Consider the following 24,585-nt stretch of genomic DNA (forward strand, 5'->3'; position numbering starts at 1 on the left):
TACCCAACTTAGTAATTCTGAATAGAGCTCAATATAAGGTGTTTCAGTAAATCTTAATTAAAGGTATATAAAACCAACTGATTTCTTAACCTCCTTTTCACAGTAGGTTTCCAGTGATCATGGGCACAGCATGCCAATAATTCTATTCTTATTCTAGACCCTGGCATTAAATATGTAGTCCTACCTAATTTTTTTGAACTTGTTTTCCATATTTTGATTTAGAGCCTTCAAAATGAGGGGGAATAAACTTTTTTTTCCACCCCCTGTATTTCCCTTCTGCTTTTATTACTGTCTCTGATTAGGGTAGATCACTTTGATACTTAAAGTTCAGATTTTTTTGTAATGATTGTGACTTTAAAAGCAAAGGCACAAACTGATGCAGACCCTGTTCTTTTTTCAGAGGTGGCATAACCTTAGTCCACTCTGCTTTCCTAATTTAGTAACAAGTATAAAAATATGCACGACGGGACAGGTTTGGTACGCCAGGCACCCATCCAGGAGTGTGGTGTTTTTAAGTAAATGGACTTGTGGGGATTTGAGGAAAACATAGATTAGGTTACATGAGCTTTGCACTCTGTAAGTGTGTGACTATTTAAAGGAGCATGGACTCCTAAATAAAAATCTCTTTTAATTACTATCATAATATGTACCTTGAAGTAGGTCGATGTCTAATTATTAAAAAGTTTTTCTTTGCACAGATCTGTAGAATATGTGTTCTGTTTAAGAATTCATTTCTAGATTCAGTTCACTGTATAAAGCCGAGAGTCAGTGTACTAAGGTTTACATTAGCTCTTATGTTCAACAACAAATATTTTTTTTTCATCTAAATCAATGCAAAACTTACCCACACTTCCCTGTTACTGTATTGGTTTTTTCACATCAGTATTAGTAAGGCTTCAGTAATTATGCTGTATTAATATGTAGAAGCACAATAAAAATACCTGATAGGATCTTTAAGATATTCTTTGGATTTCTAGGAGGAAAGATTTTTGCATGTTTTGATCTTGGGTAAACTCTAATGGGGCCCTGTCCTGACAGCCTGTGAGGACTGAAATGTTTCATAAGAACATTTGTCCTAGGCAAGTCTAGCAGAGGGTCATCTCTGAGAGTTAGGAACAAAATGGCAACATAGATAGTTACTGACTGTCCTTGGGTTTGGTGACCTAAATAGAGGTGACCAAAGCACAGGGTAGTATATTGCACAAGTACTTTTCCTTACAGATTAGCTTTCATACATGTCCAAACACAGTGGTACCTATTTAATTAAAGGATGTTGGTTGTGTGAGGTTTTTTATATGGAGCCTACCTTGCCCAAACATTTGGTTTGAGTTAAATTCTCAGGAGGACTACTAGTTCTCCTGAGTGCTTTAAATTTATGGGGAGGGAAGTAAAGACAGAGAATTAAAAAAAAAAAAATCATTAAATTGATGGAAATTTTCATTAACTGAAGATTTCCTGTGTAACCTCACCTGTATACAGTGTGAGAATGAGTCATCTGTGTATACAGAGCTGCTCACTATTCCCTATTTTCTGCTTGCCCCTTCTTACAGTTATTTTTTTCCACTTCTTCCCCTGTTGAGGGGCTCTTAAGAGCCTCTTTTTTAGTATCCTACAACATTTTTTTGGTGTACCATGGAAGGTTCATAATGTCAGTAGAGGCTGGTGGCAAAACCAGTAGTATAAACATATAGTCAGAAAAATTCTAGCGCTATGTTTTAAGCTTAGAGTGTTGTTCGAATGTATGCTTTTGTTTCAACACTTTTTCCAGATAGGCTTCTATTGGGTGTACTGGAACTGAAATATTTCCCGTAACTGTAGCAGAAATGACGTTAAGAAACAAAAAAGCCAACAAAACTATCTCTTTCAACAATGGCCTGCGGTATTCCTCATGGTGTTGCACAGCAGGTTCTCAAAAATGCATGTACTAAGTATGTATGTGTTGTAATTCAGTAATCTGAAGACTAATAGGAAACAGTTGGAAGAAGCCATCAAAGTCTTTCATTGTAACATTTAAATTACGTATTCAAATATTGGTTTGTGTACTAGGCTTATTGGACTAGAAAATTCCATCTGAAAATTTGCTATTGTGATTTAGTGCAATCACTGGAAAAGATATTTGGAAGTTAAGCTATTTTAATAAGCATGTTTTTAGTTAAAAAAAGAAATTGTGATATGGGTCAGTGCATCATGTTTCCAGGTACCTGCAATTTTATAAAACGTAGATCTTAAAACAACTTCTCTGGTCGTTACATATCTGGAAAAGTGATCAGGGATAAATTGAAACTGGCATTGAGGTTTCATGTCAATAGATTGAAGGATGAAGTCCTACTGAAGCAAAAGCCTAATGACCAAGTATTTGAGTTTGCTAATACTAGTTTTACAATATTAAGTCGCTCAGAATTGTAACTTAACTTGGATTTTGATTTTTGTTCTTCTTTTTCACATATTTTAGCAAGATCAAAATGATTTTGGTTCAATCATGCTTTTTCTTAGGTCCCTACTTTGGTTTTGGTGATGCTTTAATTTGGAAAATCTTTGCCTGGTTCAGGTTTGACTGTCTTTAGAACGTGAAGAGTGTGCTCATGTGATCCAAGAGTGTTTGAAGGGTGCTGTCCATGAGTGTTTTACTAATTTCATTTGAATTCTTCGTCTGGGCAGAGATTAACCTTTAAAGGTTCCCTTTTTATGTGATAATTCTTACTGGTAACAGAATCTTAGTGAAAGTTATGGTGGCATAGCATATCTGGAAAGAGACATCTCTCAGAATGACACCATGTGAGTTCTAATCACTCAAATACTTTATTATTATATTGTAGAATGAACATGATTTTAGAGGGTCAGTGCAAGGCTGCCTGTGACCTACTGTTGCCCAATTTTTTTATTTTCATTTTTTATTTCCTCTGAAGCATCAAAATCCCAGGTAACCCATGTTTTCAGTGCTTGGAAACTAGTTTCTGAGAATAGACCAATGTTGCCATTTGTTCCCTGCTGCTCCATGTGACATCCTTATCGAAGTTACCATGCATCAAATTTACAGAATCTGGCCCCATACTTTTTTTCTTTGCTGTTCCTTTTCTTCTCTGAAAAGCAGTTTGTAAGAAACCTAGTGAGGCGTAGGTAAAGTCCGGACGGAGGAGAGAAGAACCAACCTAATTATTACCAGTGGTGCTCTCAAGCCTGTTGTGCTTTTGGCTTTGCAGTACTCCATTTCTGAAAATCAAAATCTTTGCAGGAACACGTATGCTTTCTAAGCTCTGGGCCATGGGCTTTCTCCCTAGTAGCCATCCCCCTCAAGGGCTTTTAGGTAGGAGATAAAGGAGTTGTGCCAAGATAAAGGAGTTTGAGTGCTGCTTCTAATGTTGAGGTGCTTGGACGATTTGCTTATTCCTGAGAGTATGGGGAGCAGATTCAACTGGATTCTCTGTTGTTAAGAGATTTGGTACTGCTTCTTGAATCCTGGCTCATGCTTCTGTTCAGCAGTCGTTGATTTCTCAAGTCACTGTAAGCCTTGTTTCTCCAGGGGTTTTTCTCCTGTCTGTGGGGGGTAGGCAGGAATTTAGAAGGCGTTTAGAGTGCTTAAGTAATTGTGACAAGCATTCATCTGAAGCTTAAAACTTTATGGAGATGTTTGAGATCTTAACTACCATGCTTCTACCCTACCTTTTGTTGCGTGTTTTCATGCCTTTTTATTAAATAAGGAGTCTTAAGTACAACTCATTTCAACACAGTTCATTAAATGCAAAATTGCATAATATTTTTCTAGTAAACTCAATTTGAGATTTCTCAGTAAATTGTTAAAATACAAATTTTTAAAAAGTCTTGCCTGTCTAAGTAACTTCCAGACTTTGCTTTAAAAAGTCAGCCAGTCACATGGCATATGCAAAATTAATATTTGAAAGGATTTTCAACTGAAATATTGATTTCAATACTAGAGTGAGAAGAGGTCTTCAGATGATAATGAAATCAGTAATAGGGTAACAGGGAAATGCTGCTACCGCAGACGAATAGTTCATACAGTAACCTACAAAGTAGTCTTTCAAACATCTGACAAAAGAAATGACAACCTGAATTTTCTAGGGTATATGAGAGCAGAGCCATGATGGAATTAATCTACCCTGCTCTATTCTCCACTCCTGCAATCGTTAGAGCTGCCACTTGGGAAGAGAGGGCTTCTGCAAGAAAGTCTCTTGACCTTTGAATATACTCCCAATGACATGCTGAGCCAGAGGCCACAAGAGGAAAGTGGGAAGTTTATGCAGCAATATACAACTTTAAAGAACATTAAGTTGTCATTGCTGCTTTGATCAGTGATAGAGTATACTTTGATAAAACTCAGATAAAGGGCTTCAGGCTGTAGCATCAAAACAATGCATTCTGTTCCTCTTCGTTTGAAAAATTTATTTCTACAGTCTGTTTTTAAAAAGTGGAATGTGCTTGTGAGAACTGATTAGACCTGGCACACAGACCTAAATAATGAAGGTCAAATAGAATTATTTGGTTCTTATGTTTTGATTGTTTCAAAACTTGAGTTTGAGATTTGTAGAGAGGACTCATTGTGACACAGTTATATACCACAGAAGAAGAAAACTCTGGAACTGGCCACAGTTGTGTTTGAATTCAGTAATTATTCCATTTGTGGTGTTTTTTTATGTCAGTTTACTGCATAGCAGAGGAGAGGAAGAAGTGGAGGGTCTTTTGTTTCTTTTTGTCAGTCTTAACTGCCATGGAGCTGAATCTACGATACAGAAAAGCAGACTACCAGGAATTTAATGCTGTAGGTATGTCTTGCTCTGAGTGTTTGAAGGTATTAGTTATATAAATGTATCTGAAATGCCATAAAGACTATAAAAACTGACATTCCTAGTTGCTTTTATTTTATGTATTACCTGCATAGGCTCTAAAGCTCTACAGATCATTACCCCATTCATAGCTCTGGCAAATCCCCTCCTGACCCCCAAATTATTGGTGGCATCTCTGATGATCTTTGTAACTGAGAAGGTGTGATGATGCTTCATTGCTTGTCTGGCTGATTTGCTGTACAACTTTCTTCAGAGTACTGTTGAAAGTGAATGTAATCACTGTTGTGTTTATTATGATAGAATGCTTGGATCTATGTTAAGATATTGCAGGGTTTTTTTGTTTCATTTTGTACTTAAAAAAAACAAAAGGAATGTGTAGGATTTTTCAACTTTATTCGTACATAAGAAAAAACTAGATCAAAATAAAATTTGTATAAGTTACTGTAACTTTTTTCAAGGTGTCATTCCCTTCCTTTTGGAACGTCTTCCCTCAACATGCTGAATCCTTTACTGAGAGCAGAGCAAAGCTGCTTCCTTGGAATTTGATACAAGGGGTTTTCCATGTTACGGCTGGCAAAACTCACGTTCTGAGCAACATAGCTTGGGGCTGTCATGAGGCAGATTCTCCTTCTTGCGCAACGCATGTATTAGCCTGTCTTTACTTTATGAGAAGAATATGGGACTCCTAGTAAAGTCTCTTCCTTGGACGGTTCTTATAAAAAGTCGTCACTTATTACTGAGAGTTAACATATTCCGAGAAACTAAACTGAACTTGAGTGATCGTATAGTGCCTAATATCAGACTAGCTTCCTAAGTAAAGGAATTTCAGAAGAAGTTGGTTTGTAACTCATCTGTCAGCACTGAATTCTTCTGCTGATGATTCTGATAGTAAAGATCTGACTTTACTGATTGCCTGGCTCAAGGCACATGTGATATATATGAAGTTCACTTTTGAAACTCCAGAACAGATGCTCTTTAAAGTACTCGTAAAAGTCTTTCTTTTTAGAACTGTTACCCAAAAGCAAAACTGAACTTAAAGGGGGTTTTAAGATGCTCAGGGCCTCATAAATGTTTGCCAATAGCTGTTCACATGGGTGAAGACAGATGCATATTGATAAGGCTGAGACTAAACCTCCAAGAAGGAGAGTTGGATGTATGCTGAGAAAGATGTGTTTCATATACAAATGGTGTTTGTGTTTCTGTAGGATGAAAACTTCTTTAATGTAGACAATCTGTTCAAGAGCGTTTAGTCAAGCTTTCAAGAAACTTTGGCTTTGAACAGATATTAAATTGTGTTTCTCTTTTTTTCTGAAGTTTTTCATCAGTTTGTAAATGTGTGAAGAAGGAAATGGTATCAGTAACTGCTTTGCAAATTCTGGATTTACATTAGAAATGCATTGCTGATTTCAGTACACTGTACTGGCAAAGGGCTCTAGCTTTGTTTTGCTGCACTGACTTATTTCAGGACCGTCCTCAGCAAAGACAAAGTCAGCCATACAAGCAAAATCAGCTTTTCAGGAGGATTATGTCTGTGCTTACTCCTTTATCGACATGGTTTTAAAATAAGTAAATGGTGAAAACTGCAGTTCATTGTATCCTTCACCACTCTAGCGAGGTTGGTAGAAGTTAAACTGTGGATTTGCTATGACAGCAAAAGGCTACAGGCTTGTTTGTGAAATTCAGTAGTTGTTAGTTCATAGAGCCCATTCAGCTATTTAGTTTTTGGAAGAAGAGTACCTTTTAGCTAAACTGCTAAAATTATTTGCTACTCATTTTTCATGTCAAAGCCTCTTACTCATTTAAAACTATTGAGATTCTTTTTTGTTGCACCAAATTAACATTTGTGACAGTAAAAACAGGTCTTGAAGCTTATTTTTTGTAGTTTTTAGGGTTGGATGTTAAAAGTTAACTTTTTCTCCTTAAACTCTTAAGCCTTTATTTGTAAAGTTATCTATGAATGTACTTTTGTCTCTTTGGTTCCCTTGTGTTTTTTTTTTCTTTCCAAACTGTAACTTATGCACAGTGATTAGCTATATTAATGGGTAGTTGATTTTACTTGGGCATTAAGCAAATGCAATTTACTAGTAGGAGTGGAGTGCTCGGGGAAGCTTGGAGAACAAAGTCATTCAGTCTTTGAAAGTGAACAAACACAAATTGTTAGTGCTTTGCAACAGAAGAATTTTAGAATGTATTGATTTCCATTTTGACCTTGCTGGCCAAATATATTTTTCTTTTATACATACATTGTGAGAGAGTTAAAATACTGCTTATTACTGACATCCTCGTTTTTACTCAGCTAGTCTATGAACTAAATTGAGGCAAAATCAGATGCATCGTTTACTAACACTAAATCTAAATGGAAAAAGCCTTTAAAGAGAATGTGTAGAACTGGAGGTTTTATGTGAGATTAGCTTTCCTATGGTTCATGTCACATGTACAGAGTTTGATACCTGTATTTCAGTTATTTTAATTTTATTGCAGTGCTATTTAACATAAAGACCAGTGTTTAACTTAGCATTGTCCAAATCTGCATTAAATTGTCATTCCTTATGGAAGGCTTTGATACTGAGCAACCGCAAGTGTACTCCGGTTGGTAATTACTTAATGTTTGAGAGCTTTATGGACTAAGACTTAGTTGTGTAGCCAAAGGAATGCAGTTTAGAATGAGAGTAGGGGGTTTGGAGTGTAATTGCAAGCCTTACTTGTCTACTTTGTGCTCATTTGAAACACTCAACAGCAGTATCTTCTACTGATTAAGATAAGGCTTGTGGTTGTTCTCAGTGTTTTGAAAATCAGGACACTGCTAGTGGTGTTCTGAAGTCAAATGTCTTCTTTTTTGGTGAGAATCTTCGGAACTGTTAGTTGGTCCATACCATTTTCTCAGTAGTAGCTGCATCGTTATGGTAGCTCCTGCCTACCCTTCTCAGCTGGTGAATTAGCCGTTCTGCTGGGTGGCCACACAGGTGCTGGCTGGGCAAGTGAGGAGGAACAAGTGAAGCTCCTGTTATTGCAGCTGGAAAAGGTCATCTGAGTCTGTAGTTTACATTTGAGAAAGATGCAGGTTTATTTCCTGTGAGTGTTTAGCCAGTCCCTCTCCTGAAATTATTGTTGCAATTTGCAGTAACTTCCAGTGGCCTGAAGGAACTCTTGTTTCCATAGGACTTCAGTTAAGACAATCTCATCTATTAGCATTCCTTTGAAAAACAAATATGGTCGCTCCACTGCTGTAAGTATGCTGCCAAAGGAAAGATTTTTCTTTGATTCTTTTCCTCTCCCTCATCCCACTCAAATTTGTAGTTGCTTTTTTTTTGTTATGGAGACAGTTTACCTTCAGGGAAGGGGGTTCTTTGGTATCTCCCAGTAGTAAGAGAGCATAACTTGGCTTGATATAGCGTAATGCTTTTGCAATGAAAGATTAAAATCTGACCTGGACCTATTGCTTTTTTTTTTTTAATTTTGTTACTTGTTGGAGAGGAAGAAAGAAAAGAATCCCACTAACCTCAAGAAAAGGAAGAAAGATGTGTCTGTTTCCAGTTGGTTGGAAACAGTTGATAGCAACAGTCACAACAGATAGGTCTTTGCTTGGATTATTTAGACACTCATGTGGTAGTGGGTTAGGAGGTACTAATCTGTGTTTGTCAGAGAGACCAGTCCATTGTGTTGATCTGAAGATCCTTTGAAGAAGAAGAAAGGAAAAAGCTGTCCTAGAATTTATAGCCAAGACTGGCCCTGTCTCTGGCTTCCTGAGCTATCCTTAATCTCTCTTTAGAATGCTCATTCTGTTTGCTTTAGTTTTGGGTGATTACTGGTTTGTTTTACTTAATCAAAGCCAAGTGGTTAAGTAGCCATCTCTAGCTGGCCGGCATCTTGAGTTCAAATTATTAGTTCTTTATTTTATGCACAACGTTTTTCCAGAAGGCTTTCCACCCACCCCTTTCCATGTCATGATAGGAGTGCACAGTGAATTGTAGATGATATGTAGCAGTAAAGGTGGTAAGACATAAACAAAACAAAAGAAATATAAAAGGTGTTATGCTTTATTCATGTCACATTTGTTTATGTCCATACCACCTAGGAACATCCAGAAAAAGGAAAACAGCTGCTCCTCAAAGGAAAGACAACAGCAAAAATACATCACTTCCTAAATAAGAGACTTTTCTCTAAGGTGCCAGCAGAATTTTTCATGCAATTTACTTGACAAAGTACCATTCTGTCTCTTCACACTTCACTTTGGTACCTCTGTCCAAAGTTTGGAATATAATATAATAAAACCATAGAATAATATTAATATAGTAATTTCACATCTATTACCTATTTATGTAGCAATAGTACCTTGCTGTGGGGCAGTAAAGTACTAGGCAGAGTACACTAGAACAAAATGAAAGGATAGGTTGTCTTCTTAAAACAAACAAACCAAAACCAAACCAAACAAACAGCAAACCCGAAAGTTTCATGGCCTTGAGTTACCTTTGTGCATAAACAATTTTTTCTTTCAAACCCTATCCCTCTTGCCCTTTCACCTGCCTTTTCCACTTTTCTCATGTATGTTAATTTCTGGTATTTTTATCGTCTGATTAGTTCTAATTGGTCTCATTGAGACCATCAAATTATGGAAGAGAATGGAATTACAAACCTGCATTGAGAGGAAATATGGAGCACAACTTAATAACCACTCTCGATCTGTGCTCTCTTTATGGTGCTTCAGTGCTGATGCTGAGGAAAGCTCAGAGCTTTGAACCCATGAAATACAGAAGGCTGCCACTTCTGTTAATTTAAGTTAAATTGTGGTAAAAGATGAGGAACCACTGACCTTTAGAGGAGTTTGACTTAATGAGACCCTCATGCCTGATGTCTGTTTTCAGCTGCTTTTAGCTGAACTAAAATTACTGTTTAGCAAGATTGGACTTTAGAAAGCCACTTTTCTTACCTTTGTTTGTGAATGGTGGTACAAAATAAATAGGGTTTGCTACTAAATTGCATGTGACATTTAGCAAGGTTGAAAAAAAAAAGATTCTATTTGGGTATGTTCAGTAAGGCATGTATTTTTCACTTAGGTTTGGGTTTTGTCTGCTGCTTAAGTGTTTTGGAGAAGGGTCAGTATAGTTTGTGACTGAAGTAGGTGAAACTGAAAATTGGGAACATGTTTGAGGGGTGTTACTTACATGATTCTATTAATTCACAAAGACAGTCCTGCCCCAAAAAGTCTTTTCCCCACTTCTTTCCAGACAAGATACTTGTGTGAAATGCAACCATAAGTATGGCTTTAAAAGTAATAGATTCAAGTCTAATTAGCTGTGCTAGGGGTGCTTTTTTCCATAGAATTTTTATGGGTTTGAACTCATATGCAGCATATTTAAAAATGGGTGTTGTGGTTTGAACCCCCCCTGGCTAAGAGCAAACACCACACAGCTGCTCACTCACCCTCCTGTCTCCCAGGGATGGGGGAGACAATTAAATGGGTGAAGGAAAAAGAGATGCATGGGTTGAGATAAGAACAATTTTAATAACTAAACTACAATAAAATTGAAAGTAATAGCAATAATAGTAATAGTCATATATTCAAATGAGTGATACACGATGAAACTGCTCACCACATGATGACCAAGGCTTAACCTTTTCTCAGCTAATGATCCCGGAGCAGAGTGAGTCCTTAAACTGCAATCTCTGGAAAAAGAGACAAGACCCCAAGCATCCAAGAGACCAAGAGCTGACTGAGAGAATGAGATGACCTCAAGGGAGAGGGGTGACCCAGAGAGGGAGAGAACTTCTGGACAGAAACCGTTCATAAAATAGTTGCTGCAGTATCACAACATCTCTTCCAGTCCCTCTTTTTTTTTTTTTAATTAAAATGTCGAGCGAATATTAGCCTACATGGGGAAAAATACAAGGAAAAAATCATCTTCACATCTGTTAGGCTTGAGAAACAGAACATTTTTCAGGCTCTTACTAACAGTACAGTAAAAGATCTGCATACAGCAGTGTCAAAATGTAAATGTGATGCAGTTTGCATCCCCCTTTCTTTGTCCTTAAATCTAATGATACCAATTTTCAGTTATGGCCAAACTTCCTTATTTGAAGATGGCACAGGTCTATCATAAGTGCCAATTTCTGCTAGAAAATTTAATTTTTATAGACTGTGAAGATTTAACTGCATCGTAGGACAATAAATGTAATGTAATGTATAATAGGCTATTTAATTTGTTTTAACCGTCTTAAAATCCATTTAAGTCCTGTAGAGACATCCCAGAGCAGATCTAAAGGAGGTCTCCTCTCAAGCTTATAGTGATTTAAACTTATTTCCTGTCCAATACAGTTTTAAACTGATAATAGTAGCACAATTCAAGTTCACAGGCATATATAGGTACTTGCATCTTTTTGTAATGGGACAGGTAAGAAGCTTTGTAAGTATGAAAGACTTGAAACACCTTTTGCTCACTGCTGCATGGTTTTATAGGTCTAATAGGAAAATGCCTCTTGTACTCAGGAAATTGATTAAAATAGTGTTTCAAGGGTGAAGTATGGTAGCCATTCTTGGCAGTTTTCCTTTCCTGAAGAAGGACACCAGGACAGAGAGGGATCACTGGGGTGCATGAAGTCTAGTGCTTCACAATTGCACCCAGTCATCACAGCGCTTGATTCGGAAAGGATTCCTAAGACTATGTCCCTCTGGGTACCACAAGCTGGAAAACATTCCTGCATAGTATGTAGCAAAGGCTTTCAGTAGAGTGCTGCAGCCTTGGAGCAGCGACATGCTGCTGGGATTCCAGAGTGGATGGCAGGCAAGAGAGAGGATCAGCTCCATGGTAGAACCCTTTGGTAGCAGGGTGTTAGATGTAAATGTTTGTATAATAGCAAGACCATCATTATTGCCTACAGTACAAAGGTATGTTAACATACTTCCTTGCTCCTACTGAATGCTGGCTATATATAGAAATTGCTTTATTTTCACTAGTGGCCCTTAGCGAACATGTACACCCAGACCCTCTCTTCCCTTGTTGTTTCAGGCAGAGGCGTGACTTGCAGCACCTTCTTATCATGCTTATTTTCTGTTATTTTTCATTCCGTTTCAATCGCTTAAGTTTAAATGTTCTTTCTCCCTGTATGATAATTTGGTTCTCTGCCATGTTACCAGTACTTTAAATGCTTATGATGACAGCAAACCAAAACGTAGTATTTTTTTTTAACCAAGGTACAAGATGGAAATTCTAAACAAAATAGACCCTTGAGGAACACCACCACTAGTAATGTTTTCTCCATCCCAGTAATTTGCTATGAGATGTGATACTTGTGTTACCATTAACCAAGAAGTTTCATTAAACAAAGATAAGCCAGTATAACATGATTTATATTTGGAAAGATCTGGGTTGTGTTTTCATTCTGTTATTTATGTTCCAGTCATTGGTTAATCTTGGTTGCTCTTCACTTAGAACATTTGTAAGATACTGAAGAGCACCGAGTTCACATTAACGGGGCATTTTTGAACACAGGTTCTATGTTTCTTCTCCAACCCTAGGCTGCTATCCCAGAAAATGTCCTATTCATTGAGAATCCTCGTGCCTGAGTTTGCAATTTTGATAAATAACCCTTTTTTTTTCTTTTTCTCCAGTATTCTGGGATGGAAATTTTTTAAGCAGCCTCATTTCTTTTAGTAATGGATGTGGTAATTTTCAGTGCTTTGTCCTTGTTCCCATGAGGTATTCTGTCTCTGTCCTTGTACATAGCATTATTCTTACAGGAAAAAATGATGCAAAAAGTTAATTTAGTGTTTGGTCTGTCCTCCTAATTTCTACCCGTTGTTGACACCAGTTCTTCATTGCTTGCTCTTTAGTTCTTGTTGAGAAACCTTTTGTTTGTCTGTGAGTTCCCATTTTCCTGGCCTTCTGGCAGTTTTCATTTAACTTCTGCGGCCTGACCTCCGAGTGCCAGCTCTCTTTGCTGATCAGTCCCTTTTTCCATTCCTTGTAGGTTCTCTGCTTTCTCTTAATATCCTGCTTTGAGGTGCATTCTCATGCAGGTAGGTCTGTAGCCCTTTCCTGTCCCCTTTTTTCCTTTACTTGGATGGAAAGACTCAGATAGCGTTTGATTTAAAGTAAATCCATGCCTTCCACACACTCAAATCCAGTTGTCTATGTGTTTCATATATCTTTGGATGAAATTTTGGGTTATGGCCCAACAGGGAAAGGTGGGATTGCTCTTGAAATGTAAAGAAAACTGTTAGTTATTTTTGAGTTATGCAGCTGGTGAGCCTGTGCCCCCAGAAGGTTGAGGAACTTTGAATTGCCTTTGGCAATTGTATGTTGTATAGGCTGCTTACTTCCAGATGTTTTTTTTTTCCTTCATGTAAAACCACGGGAATTAATTTTTAAAACTGGCATTTAAACCACCTGAATCAGAAATAGATTTTTTTTTTTCTTTTCTTCCTGATGCTAGGTGTGTTTATACAAATGCCATCAGTTCCATCAGTTTTGTTAGAAGGTCAGTAATTTTGGAAATTCTTTCAAGGTTTCACTCTTTTTTTTTTTTAATAATATGCTGATGTTTCTTTTCTCTTTGTATTGAGAGACAAACCTATTTGGCAGTTTTTCTTTGAAAAGCCAAATGCAGATGATGACAGTTCCCTTGTCCCTTTCTCCAAGGGGTTGGAATGGAAAGGCTGCTCTTTGGAACCACAGTAATCACTTCTCAATCTTCATATTATCAAGGATGAAAAAGATGAATTAATTACTCAAGTGATGGCAGTTTTAGAATATAGTCTGAATTATTTATGTGTACGTCTGTGTCACTGAAGCCACCTTCAGAAGGCTGTAGGCAGGACGCAGGGTATAAGCGTGCGTTTCACTTGCTGTGAGGTGAGGTAGTGTGTGGATTTACAGGCTGTCAGCCACTCTGGGTGTACCATGCCGTGAACACGTTTGTACCATATGGCCAAGATGCAGAATTGCCCAGCTATACGTGAAGGCAGTAAGCCATGCAGGCAGACACGACTGAAACACTTGGGTCCAAAAAATTGGATAGGAACTTAACGTTTGGACTCTTCTCTTTCTGAGTTAGAGGTTTAGTGGAGCTACTGAGAATTTGGTCTGGCTTCCGATATCAAAATGGGGCTCGGTGCTCTGCCATGTTGATTTTGATAGTGTTAATCCTAGAGCTGATAACAATTTTAAATTGCACATTTATGAATTTCATTTAAAAGTAATTTGAACTCCTTGATGTGGTTTAATGGTGCTGTGTAATGCTTGTCTCTTTCTTATCCTTGGGGGGGGTGGGAGGGTGGTGAATCTCTGAATCGAAGTCCCTTCTTCATCAGTTCTTTTTATTTGGGAATAGCTGTTTTCTTTTCTGGGTCTGTCTGAAATTTCCAAAGTCCACCTCTCATGTATCTTAGTGCTTGATGAGGTGGTAGCAAGAGAGAGATTTGTAAGTCTTTCACCATGTTTGTTAGGCAAGGCATCCTTCAGTATTTATGTTGCAAGATTTTTAAAGTGCGGATAATAGTAACTAAAAGCTTGGAAAACGTATTCATGGACTGTTTGTATTTTGTGTTATTCCTCTTTATTGTTTTCCTTTGCTTTAATGAGATGGAAACCAATTTAGTGTCATTAGTAAATGTCTGAGCATGTTCTTCAAAATGAGCTTTCAACACTATGGTGGGGGGAGTCCGGGGGTTTATCTTTAATCTGATGGTACTTTAAGTGGTTTGGGTTACTTTTTAACTTCAGCATGGGTTGGTGGGTGTTTTTGTAACATATGGCACTGTATGTTGAAAGTGGATGTTTACATCTGGTATGCATTGGAAGATTAAGGTAGAGAGGATGAAGTTTTGGGGCAAGTATGTGTTTTTTGGATGAAGGATAAAGTGAGAATACTTTTATTTCCTCTTAGATTTGAAACATATCATTCTAGCAATGCCTTTGAAACACTGCCAGCTTTGCCAACCGTAACATTTATGGGATTTTGGAACTAAACTGAATTAGAAAACTGTTTTTAGTGGCAGAGAAAAAGGTTAGTGCATGAAAATAGCTAGGCCTGTTATTGACTGCATGTGGTCAGTGGTTTGGCTGAATGTAGGTGGCTCTTTTCCTGTCACTGTTTTCAAGCATATGGCTTTGTTTGTCATGAATATAAAACTCTTTAAAAATGAGTCCTCCTGCAGTTCTTTTACACAGGAGTCTTTTGCTATTTAGTAGTGATTATTTTTGCTTTTGCCATTCATTTTCAATCTTGTAGTAAAAAAAAAAAAAAACCTGAAAATTAAGCTTATGATTCCTATTGACATCAAAACTAAGAGGTTTGAAGAGTGTGGTCACCTGCCTACAGTAGCTGCTTCTGTCAGTAATATTTTATGAAAGGATGCTTATATAGGTTGTCAATTCTTTATTGCAGTTAATGCTGGGATTGTTTGCACTGCGTAGAAATGTGCATACACATTCTGTTCAGTTAGTACTTTTGTAAAAATCTCTGATACAGAATTATAGCTTCCCTTTTCCTCATGTTTTCAGTCTTGAAAGTAACATTTCTAGCAGTTTTTCCCAAGGTCACCTTCAGATTTGCCATTTATTTTTCCCATTGTGTGGAAGATAGCTTGAAATTAACGTAGTGTTTTGTTTTCTTCTTTGCATGTAGTATACAAGGTGCTATCCCAGAGCTCAGGGAAAAGCGAATTTTCTAGCTCCTGCCGCAGAGAGACCTTAAGGGCACAACAGGTTCTGTTTAGCTTTAACTTAAACAGTGTTGCCCTATTTATATCTTAAAAAAAAAAATCTGTGTGGTAGAGCTGTGAATTGTGCAGATTGAGGATTGTGTAGATTGTCTGGTGTATTCAGTGTAGAAAATTATGGTGAATCTTTTGTTTTAGCAGCTATCAGATTCAAGAGCTGGTTTCATTCTGCTGAGGGCAAAGTACATGTGGTCCTGCAAGGTGCTGAGAACGGCAGTAAGAATGAGCGGCACCCAGCACTTCATGAGTTGGTTCTATTGCTGTAAAGTATTTCAAAACAAAGCAAAACTGTTTACAGTTTCCCTATGTTTGGGGAAAATAATTTATAGAATTATCTGATTTTTAGGGGAACTGTAAAAGAATAACTAAATAAACAAGGAGATAACCTGTGGAACTGCTGAATATATTTTAGTCAGCCCTTAAAGAAGTGCACCCTGGTACCACAGGTCAGACACAAGGAAAATCACTGCACAAGCAAGGCTACTTGTGTGGTCATGTCTTTGAGGCTTTTAAGAACTTAATTTGTTACCTACATAAAATAAAAATACAATAATATTTAAAACACAAAAATGTACTTTTAAAGTTGCAAACATTAACCAGATTCTTAAAATGTTAAAAAAGAAAATCTCTGGAAGCCGTAATTATTGTAACTATAGATTAAAACCTACTGTAATATCTTCCTACAATATAACATAACAAGACAGCTTACAGGTTATTAAGAAATTTCTTTTCTAATTTAAACTAGGTCTTTTGAATTGTGTTATGAAGACAGAGCCGTTGTTCCTAAGCATGCTTGGTGAAAGACTGTCACTAAGCAAGAAGTGCTATGCATGTATTTGTAAGTCTCATTGCAAGAGAATATTAACTAAGGTGGATATAAGCATTGCATCCTCAAAATGTTTTTAAAAAAAACCCTTAATTTTAATTTGTATGAGTTTGGGGTCAGGCAAAAAAACCTCAAGAACAGCAAGCTATGTAATGTGTTTTGGTTTGGGTTTTGGGTTGTTTTTTTTTTTTCTAGTTCTGATTTAGGACCAGGAAACTGCTTGATATTTTTGACACTAGTAATTGTCACAATTCAGGAATGCTCTATTTTGAGAGATCTCGTATTTGAAGATACTGCCTGATAACTGTTCCTCATCAAAAAGATTTGTAATATGAAGATGGTGAAGATCATTAGTCTCAATTCTGAACACAGATTCTATCGAACAGTATCTTAAGAGAAAAACAGCACAGCTAACTGCTGACCTTTGTTTTCAATTTACATGAGATTTTTTTTGTGGTCTTGTTTGTGAAAGCAGTTATATTAGTAACTCTTAATGCCTTCTGTTTGGATTGTAGAGGTTGGAGACCTGAGGGAGCTACAGACACTGGACATTTCAACCAATCGTTTGATAACGTTACCCGAAAGGCTGCATATGTGTCTTTCACTGCAGTACTTGACTGCAGACCGAAACCACCTGTGGTATGTTCCCCGCCACCTGTGCCAACTACCAAGCCTCAATGAGCTCTCCATGGCTGGAAACCGCCTTGCCTTTTTGCCACTTGGTGAGTCACCACTGTCATTGGACTGGAGTGTGGGTCAGAGAAGAAACAGGAAAACAAACTTTCTGCCCTGAAAAGAAAAAAAAATAAAAAAATCGAGTGATTCTTGTTGGTGGTCCCTATGGACTCTGTTTATGGAGTTGCCACAGTGATCATATTGTTGGAAAATATGTTAATAAAGAATGCAGGTTAAGGTTTGATGTCTGTTTTAAAGCAATAGGTCAGCTACCAAATTTGCTTTATTTTTAGCTAGCTGAGGGGGAAAAATGTTTAAATGATGTTGTGTTTAAATATAGTACTATGTAATCTGAGTTCCACCGCTTTGGGTAATGATCTGTTTCTGTTGCTGGATCTGACAATTTAACTAAGATTCTTCAGCTAGAGTTTAAAACTTGCTGTGGAATCCCAGTAACTCCACAGAAGTTATTTTTCATCATTAGGAATGTCAGTACAGCATAATCTAGCTAAGGCTTAGTTTGTGCTGTGTGTAGGTATCCATCAAAACTTCCACAGCTGTAGCACAGGAAAGAATTTCTCTGCCTTTCAACCCTTTCGAAGTTTAGAAGTGTGGAAGCAGGTCTTCAAGAGTAGGAGGTGCAGTCAGTGTGTGGTGGTTTGTTGGGGGAAGCAGTTGTGTTGTCACTAAGTGTGGACTGTACATTCTGTTTGTGAAAAGCAAATCCTCTTCCATGTGTTCATTACTTTTTAACCCTGCCATGGGCTAATCTCTGCTGAAATATAGACATACATGCAAATCTGTCACGTCACTTGAATAGTTTTTCTAGAAGACAATCAGAGTTTGGTGTTAATTAGGTGCAGATGGAGTTATGATAATCACATTGAAAAAGAAGATGAAGATTGAGGTGGCTAAAAGTGAGATAATTTCTAAATTAGTTACCTTGTATAGGTTTAACTTAATTTTTTCAGTACCAGCGATTTAGTCTTTAAAGAATTTTATGGTCTTCCTGATTTTCTTAGCACCTTGGTTTATATTACTGGAAAGTAAGTGCAAATAATGTCTCCAGACATACTGTTTTAGTTATGTCCCAACATATGTCATTATATAAATGAGAAAATGAGTTGCAGGATGCCTCATCCAGATTCTACAGTACTAACTAAAACAAACAAAGTAACTTGCCTTATTTTGGCAAGTATTTCTACCTCCATTTTGTGAGACAGAGAAGTTAAATCTTCTTAATTTTGCAAAAACAAGATGCTGTTCAGTGAGATAAGATGTGAAATATTCAAGGGTAAAAGTTTTCGCTGCTTTTGCACTAGTAGCTTATCTGTGAGTGAGCTCTGACCTGGATGAGCCATAGATGTGCTGAAGTGTTTTAAGTTCAAAAGGAGGAAATAAATCTCTAATATAATGACACACCTTCTTTTTTCTTTATTTTTAGACTCAAATTCAAAACATTCAAAAGGAACTTTTAAAATAAAGGGAAACATCAAAGACTGTCAATTGACCTTGTTCAGTAGTTCTTAATAGTGACTCACTGGTGAACATTTGGAGATAATTTGCTATCTGTGGATATGAAACTGAATCATAAATCCTAGAGTTCAGAGGAAAAGGAGCACAGTATAAATGTAAATGTTTAATCCTTCATCTGAAGAATCAGAAGGCTTCGGAATGGTCAAGATGTGATGAAATAAAGTAGAAGAGAAAGTGTATTGAAAAGCAAAAATATTAAATCTATCTTCTGTTATATAGGAAAATATGTTTTGTGTGTGTACAGCACTATATGGAGTATTCCTGAAGTTAAGGCACAATTGTAGCTTTATTTTTGCTAGCTGCACATGTTGGCTAATGGATTTTTTCTGTGTATTCTTACATCCAACTTCAGTAGCTAATGACTGAGTAAGGACGTTAAATAAGAGTGAAAGATACTGTAGAAATACCTACAAGTGATATTCAAGCAAGAATTATCAAGCAATTTTTTTCAGTTAGGGAGCTGAGCTGAAAAGCGGACTTTTTATTCATCCTCTGACAGAATGGTTTTTTTCCTCTTATTAGACATGTCCATGTTAGCAGAAATATGTTTGGAACATATTGCTTAATGCTTTTTAAAGTGTGATTTACTTTATTTCATATGGTGGTTCGCATCTACTATGCCAAGGAATCCATTCTTTATCTAAGTATGTCTCTTGTAGCTGCCAGTAGAGCCTCTTGTAAAGTGTAACGGAAATCTGCATTTTCCTGTCCCTAGGTAGGTGTAAGATTTATTCCAGCAGTAGCACAGTCCTTTCACAGCACTGCTGGATAGGTACTATGCACTTTTTTGTCCTGTACATTCTTTTAAGTTTGGGCCTGTGAGTCTCAGGAAAAAAAGTGTAAGTTTACAAATTTTACAAAATACAATTAAAATACCTGATGCCACTCTGTAACTTTCAGAAGTGGTACATAAACAAGCAGATCAGTAAACAATAATGAATTAACCCTTTGTTCTGCAGAATACGCTTAATTCTTGGGTTTGCCCATATTTAAAAAAAAAATAAAATCAGCTGTTGAGTATTCCGGTTTATATTCAAAGAAACAAGACTGCGTGAATCTGAGCTTTTGGGCCTTCCTAATAAATTTATTTACAAAAAACCACAAAACAATCGACCAAATTGTATGTGCAAGTTGAACAGGAAACTGCATCCTGGACAGCCCTGTTATTGTCAGGGTGGTTTACATGTTGCCCTAATAAATGGTCTTAGGAATTCTGTTCTTGATTGGCAGATAGAACTTCTGATAATTTTATATCAATCTACAATATAAATTATCCTTTGATAGAAATTTAACTTGAAAATTTTACCGTTAGCAAATACTCCAATGCCTGAAAACAAATTCCATTGCAGGCAGAAATTTGAATCTGATGACACTGCAAAAATCAAAATGATTTATGTAATTAAGTACAAATATAATTAAAATAGGCCATAAATTCTCAAGTGTAGTGGCAGTACAGGGGTTGTTATGACAGCAAATATTCAGTGTTATGTCACTTTAGGGAGGGTTTATGTGCACTTTTTCTTTAGAAAATGGGGCTAGTAATTATCAGTACACAGTAAACAAAGGTCTTATTCTACCTCAGTATATGCTGCTTTTGTGTCCTTGCCCTCACAGTATGGTTAAAAGAGCATCAGTGCAGACACACAGGAGCTTTTGTTCCATCTTCAGCCATGTGGAATGCATATGCCAGGGCCCTGCGGTTAAGAAAAAAAGAAAAAGAAAAAGAAAAAAAAATTAGAATTGGGGTTTGTTCAGGACTCATGGCATTTGGTCATTTCTGGGAGAAAGGTCTTTGATCTGGGAGCCTGGAAGGAGGAAAGTGGAAATGTTTTAGACACAGCACAGTGCTTGCAAAAGCCACATGAAAACCTTCTTTGTAGCTTTAGCCTTTTCATAGATGGACAGCTTCCTTATTTTACAAAGTTCTTCAGAAGTGTGTTTTTTGGGGGACTTTTAACAATATTTGTTGACTGATATAAGACATAAAAATTAATGTGGATGGGATACAAAGAGCTTTTTAAAGTGGTGATTTATTTAAGTTTAAATTTTATGGATAGTGTTTGAAACTAGCAAAAAATCTTTTGGGGACTAGAAGATGCTTGGTTATTTAATGCAAAGAAACTATATCAAAGGAACATTTATAGTTACAGGCTATTTGGCTTTGGGAATTGAATTTTTCCTACTGAGATATTTTGTCTAACATCCAAAAATTTGCTTTAATTACCTAGGCAATGCACTCATCTCAGAACTTAGAATCTAAACATAGCATAAGATAAAGACAGAGGGAGAGATGAGATGCAGCATAACTCCCCCTTCCATGCATATGAAAAGAACAGCTTTAGGGCTTTTTTTTGACTTGCTTGATTTTCAGCCCATTTGCATACATCTGTGTAGAAATGAGTAAGATGAGCCTCTTTTAAAAATTTTCTTCCATTCTCTAAATTAATAAGTTAAACAGTAGCACACTCAAGCTACCCCAGCAACCCATAGTTTTCTGCTCTTCTTAGTATAATTGGCTTTGCAACGTGAGGCGATACTCTCAGCGTTCGGTGTGCTGTGCACATGCTATCGGCTTTAAATTTTATTGGCTGATTCTTTTCCAGCCTTACAACATTTTATGGTGTTTTAGTGCCTCACTATATTGCAATATTTTTATTCATTGAAAGATAACAATGTTTTTGTTTCATCTAAAAATATCCCAGAACTTTACTAAACTATTTTCAGCCCTGCAATACTGAGCTGAAATAATCTTTTTGAGGTGTTAGCTCATAACAATGCACAGCAGCATCTCGCAGCAGTGCCCGTCAGTCAGCAGAGGAATTTGTACTTGCTTCTTGGGGCAGGACAGTTGGTGGATGCAGCAGATAGCTCTGCAAACTCGAATGGCTTTGGGACAGGGTTAAAGGAGCATGTGATGGTTGAACGTGTCCCCTGATGCCCAGTGACTGCGGTTTGAACAAAGCCCAGATTCTGGTCCCTGAAACCTCTGTAGACTGTGTCAGGGCAAGGGCCTGTATTAAAAGAAAAAAACCAAAATTCAGGTTTTTTATGTTAACATTTTTATTTCAGAAAAGGAATCTATTCGTTTTCTGTTGGTATCATCACTTATTATCAAATCTTTGATATAAAGAACATGACACCCACCAAAGCTCTTCCTCAGTGTGAGCTTTTAAGGTTTCTGGTGCTTACAGCTGCCATTCAAGTGGGTGAGAGCTGAACACATTCAGTTTATTTTAAGATGGCCAAATGTTTCGTGGTGGATCACTCAAAATATTGTTTGCTTTATCTGCTCTAAGTGGTGTCCAGAGCTCTTGTGTACAATAAAACTATTCAGTATTAAAGAAGGGATTGTATTACCTATTGCTATAGTAGGGAATAATTATTCCAAATAGAATTTCTGAATAGAAGTATCCTGGAAATTTTTAAAATTTTATTCTTGACCACAGTTACAAAAGGGACAGAAGTTATGCTGATTTCTGTGGTTATCTTTATGCCAACCAAGGTAATTGACAGCTGATAAAGATGAAAACAGAATTAGTCAATATTAGTATTGTCTTGCAATGTGGCTGGTTCAGCCAACTGCTTGTTTATCTTGCTTAGTTTCTATAGCATACTCATAAAAGTTTAAGAAGTTGAGAGGCATACAGATATGTTTTTTTAATTTTTTCATAATGCAATTCATCTGGGTTGCAGCTATCCCCTTCCAGGCAGAGAGGCTTTCAAACATTGTTTGACTGGTTTGTACTTTGTATTAAACGCATTTGTCTTTTCCTAACCCAGTATCTCAAACGGCATAGGAACAACAGATGAAATGGGCTGCCCACATGATCTTACCTATCAGCTTTCTTGCCAGTTCAAAACTCTTTTAGACTCTTTTTAGTTGAGTTTGGTTTGTCTTTTTAAACATCTCTCACATTAGCGTGCTTTTTACTTCTTTTGATAGCAGTTTAAACCACTGACAGCACTTTTACCACTGACTAGATCTTGCTGATAAGCAAAATTCTTATTTCTAAGAATGATTCCCAGAAGCCTGATTTTTTCCTTTTAATTTTGCTCCAGTTTCCCACTTTAATTTTCTAAACAAAATAAAATTATTCCATACCTCATATGCTCCTTTTTGGAGGTATGTTAATATATTTCTAGTTCGTGAATGTATTGCTTAAACATGCTGTACTTGCTGCTTTTGACTGCCAGCCATGAATATTTTAACAGAAATAATGCAAGAAGCACACCTTCAGATGTATTGATCGTTTACTTGTAGCCACAGCTTTTGTTGTATGATATTCTGCAGTTTAATGCTTGTCTATTTTCTTGTGTTCTGTAATTTACTGCATCACATAGACTTGTTTTGTTATGGTTAATGTAATCAAGCAAGTATCTCTTCTTGGAGGAAAAAAAAAAGAGCAGGACAGACCACATTCTTCTTTGTCTTTACCACTTTACCAAAGATAGTGAAGCTGTGATTTCAGTGACGTGAGGCCAGTTAATGAAAGCAGGTTTGACCTTGTGAACTTGAAGTATACCCTGTAGATTTGAAATCAAGTGTCCATTTGCTTCTTCAAACTGACTTCAGAGTTTGCCAATGTTAACATTTAATTATTTATAATGGAATTTTCAGGACTACTGAAAAGGGGTTTTGTTTTGTTTTATTAATTTTAAATGCTGTTTTCTAAACAGCTTTTCAGCTCATCCATAATAAAACCATTGGCTGAAATTTTACAACTGAGGGGTACTAATTTATGTTTGCTTACATTTAATCTATTAGCTTATTTATAATTAAAGAGAATTGGTTTGCTTATAATTGTCAGTCATCCCTTCTCCCTCTGACTTTTTTGTTTTCTAAACCCAGATTTAGGTCGTTCTCGAGAGCTGCAATATGTTTATGTGGATAACAATATTCATCTGAAAGGCCTCCCATCTTACCTGTATAATAAAGTCATCGGCTGCAGTGGGTAGGTATTAATTCAGATGTCTTGCATACCTGTTCCTTGTAAAATTTCTCAAATATCTTCCTCTATGTTACAATTGATTGGGTTTATGTGTGTGTATGATTGATTCAGAACCAATGTTATTTTGAGGGGATTGCTGCAGCTCCCTGTTCTGTTTTATTTTTGTAGTAAAACTTCTGTGTTAATTGCTGACTTTCAATATTTTAGTATTAATCTGTAACAGACAGTGCAGTGATTCTGAAGGAATCTGTAATGGTAATGTAAGGCCTAAAGCTGAATCCCAGCTGCATTTAAAGGTTGGCCAAAAATGTAGGCTTCACAGAATTTCCACAACTAAAGAAGAAACAAAATACTTTTTTAACATGCTGCAGCATCTATGTGGTTTATAAGTTCTCACATTTTGTAAGTTATGGGCCATATCTTGGAATGTCACATGTAGCTCCTTCACTCATTTTATGTCCCAGTACCAGCTTCTTGTAGGTCTTGGTACCTACTAACTAAAATAAGTAACTTTTTTTAGGAATTTTGGACTGACAAGTATATTTTTACATGTGCATTTTAAAAATATCCTGGGCTGGCTCATGTTTGTGGTTAGGATCTGAGAAAAAAGTGGTCTGTCTTGGACACTAGCTTAATTCTTTCTGCATTGACGCTAGCATAAATTAGGCTCAGCACCACTGATGAATGGAGCCTTACTGGTGTAAAACTGATCAGAAGAGGATTGTCCCCATTACCATCTAATTATAAATTTCTGGTATGCTAGCTCTCAGCAAATGTTGCATTAAATATAAATTTCCCTCTTTACAGCCTGCACTGTACTGCAATATGCGAGATGCTGAGTCTTGGCATTTTAAGATTTTTCTAATAGTCCTGTGTCAGCTGGTTGTGTGATATTTAAATACTTGCAGTTGGATTATAGTTCTGCTGAACTGTGTGCAGTCTCCAGCTTCTACTAATTTGGTTTTTTCAGGAAAAATGATTTCTAGCCTTTGCTCTTTCAGAACTGATTGTGGATTGTAACACAGACATTAAATTGACCCTAAAGGTAATAGAACTGTATTGATTGTGACCAAAAACACTAGT

At 36.8% G+C, this 24,585-nt stretch overlaps 1 protein-coding gene across 1 annotated transcript in view; it reads left to right on the forward strand.

Annotated features, from left to right (window-relative positions):
* LRRC28 (leucine rich repeat containing 28) overlaps window positions 1-24,585 on the forward strand; it is a 47,516-nt gene that overhangs the window by 14,391 nt on the left and 8,540 nt on the right. The window contains exons 5-6 of the mRNA XM_010078538.1: window positions 16,858-17,064; window positions 23,403-23,505. Coding sequence (XP_010076840.1) covers window positions 16,858-17,064; window positions 23,403-23,505 — 310 coding nt within the window. The remainder of the gene's footprint in view (window positions 1-16,857; window positions 17,065-23,402; window positions 23,506-24,585) is intronic.

The sequence above is a fragment of the Pterocles gutturalis genome, unplaced genomic scaffold, assembly GCF_000699245.1.
Source record: "Pterocles gutturalis isolate BGI_N339 unplaced genomic scaffold, ASM69924v1 scaffold5728, whole genome shotgun sequence".
In the NCBI taxonomy this organism is placed as follows: domain Eukaryota; kingdom Metazoa; phylum Chordata; class Aves; order Pterocliformes; family Pteroclidae; genus Pterocles; species Pterocles gutturalis.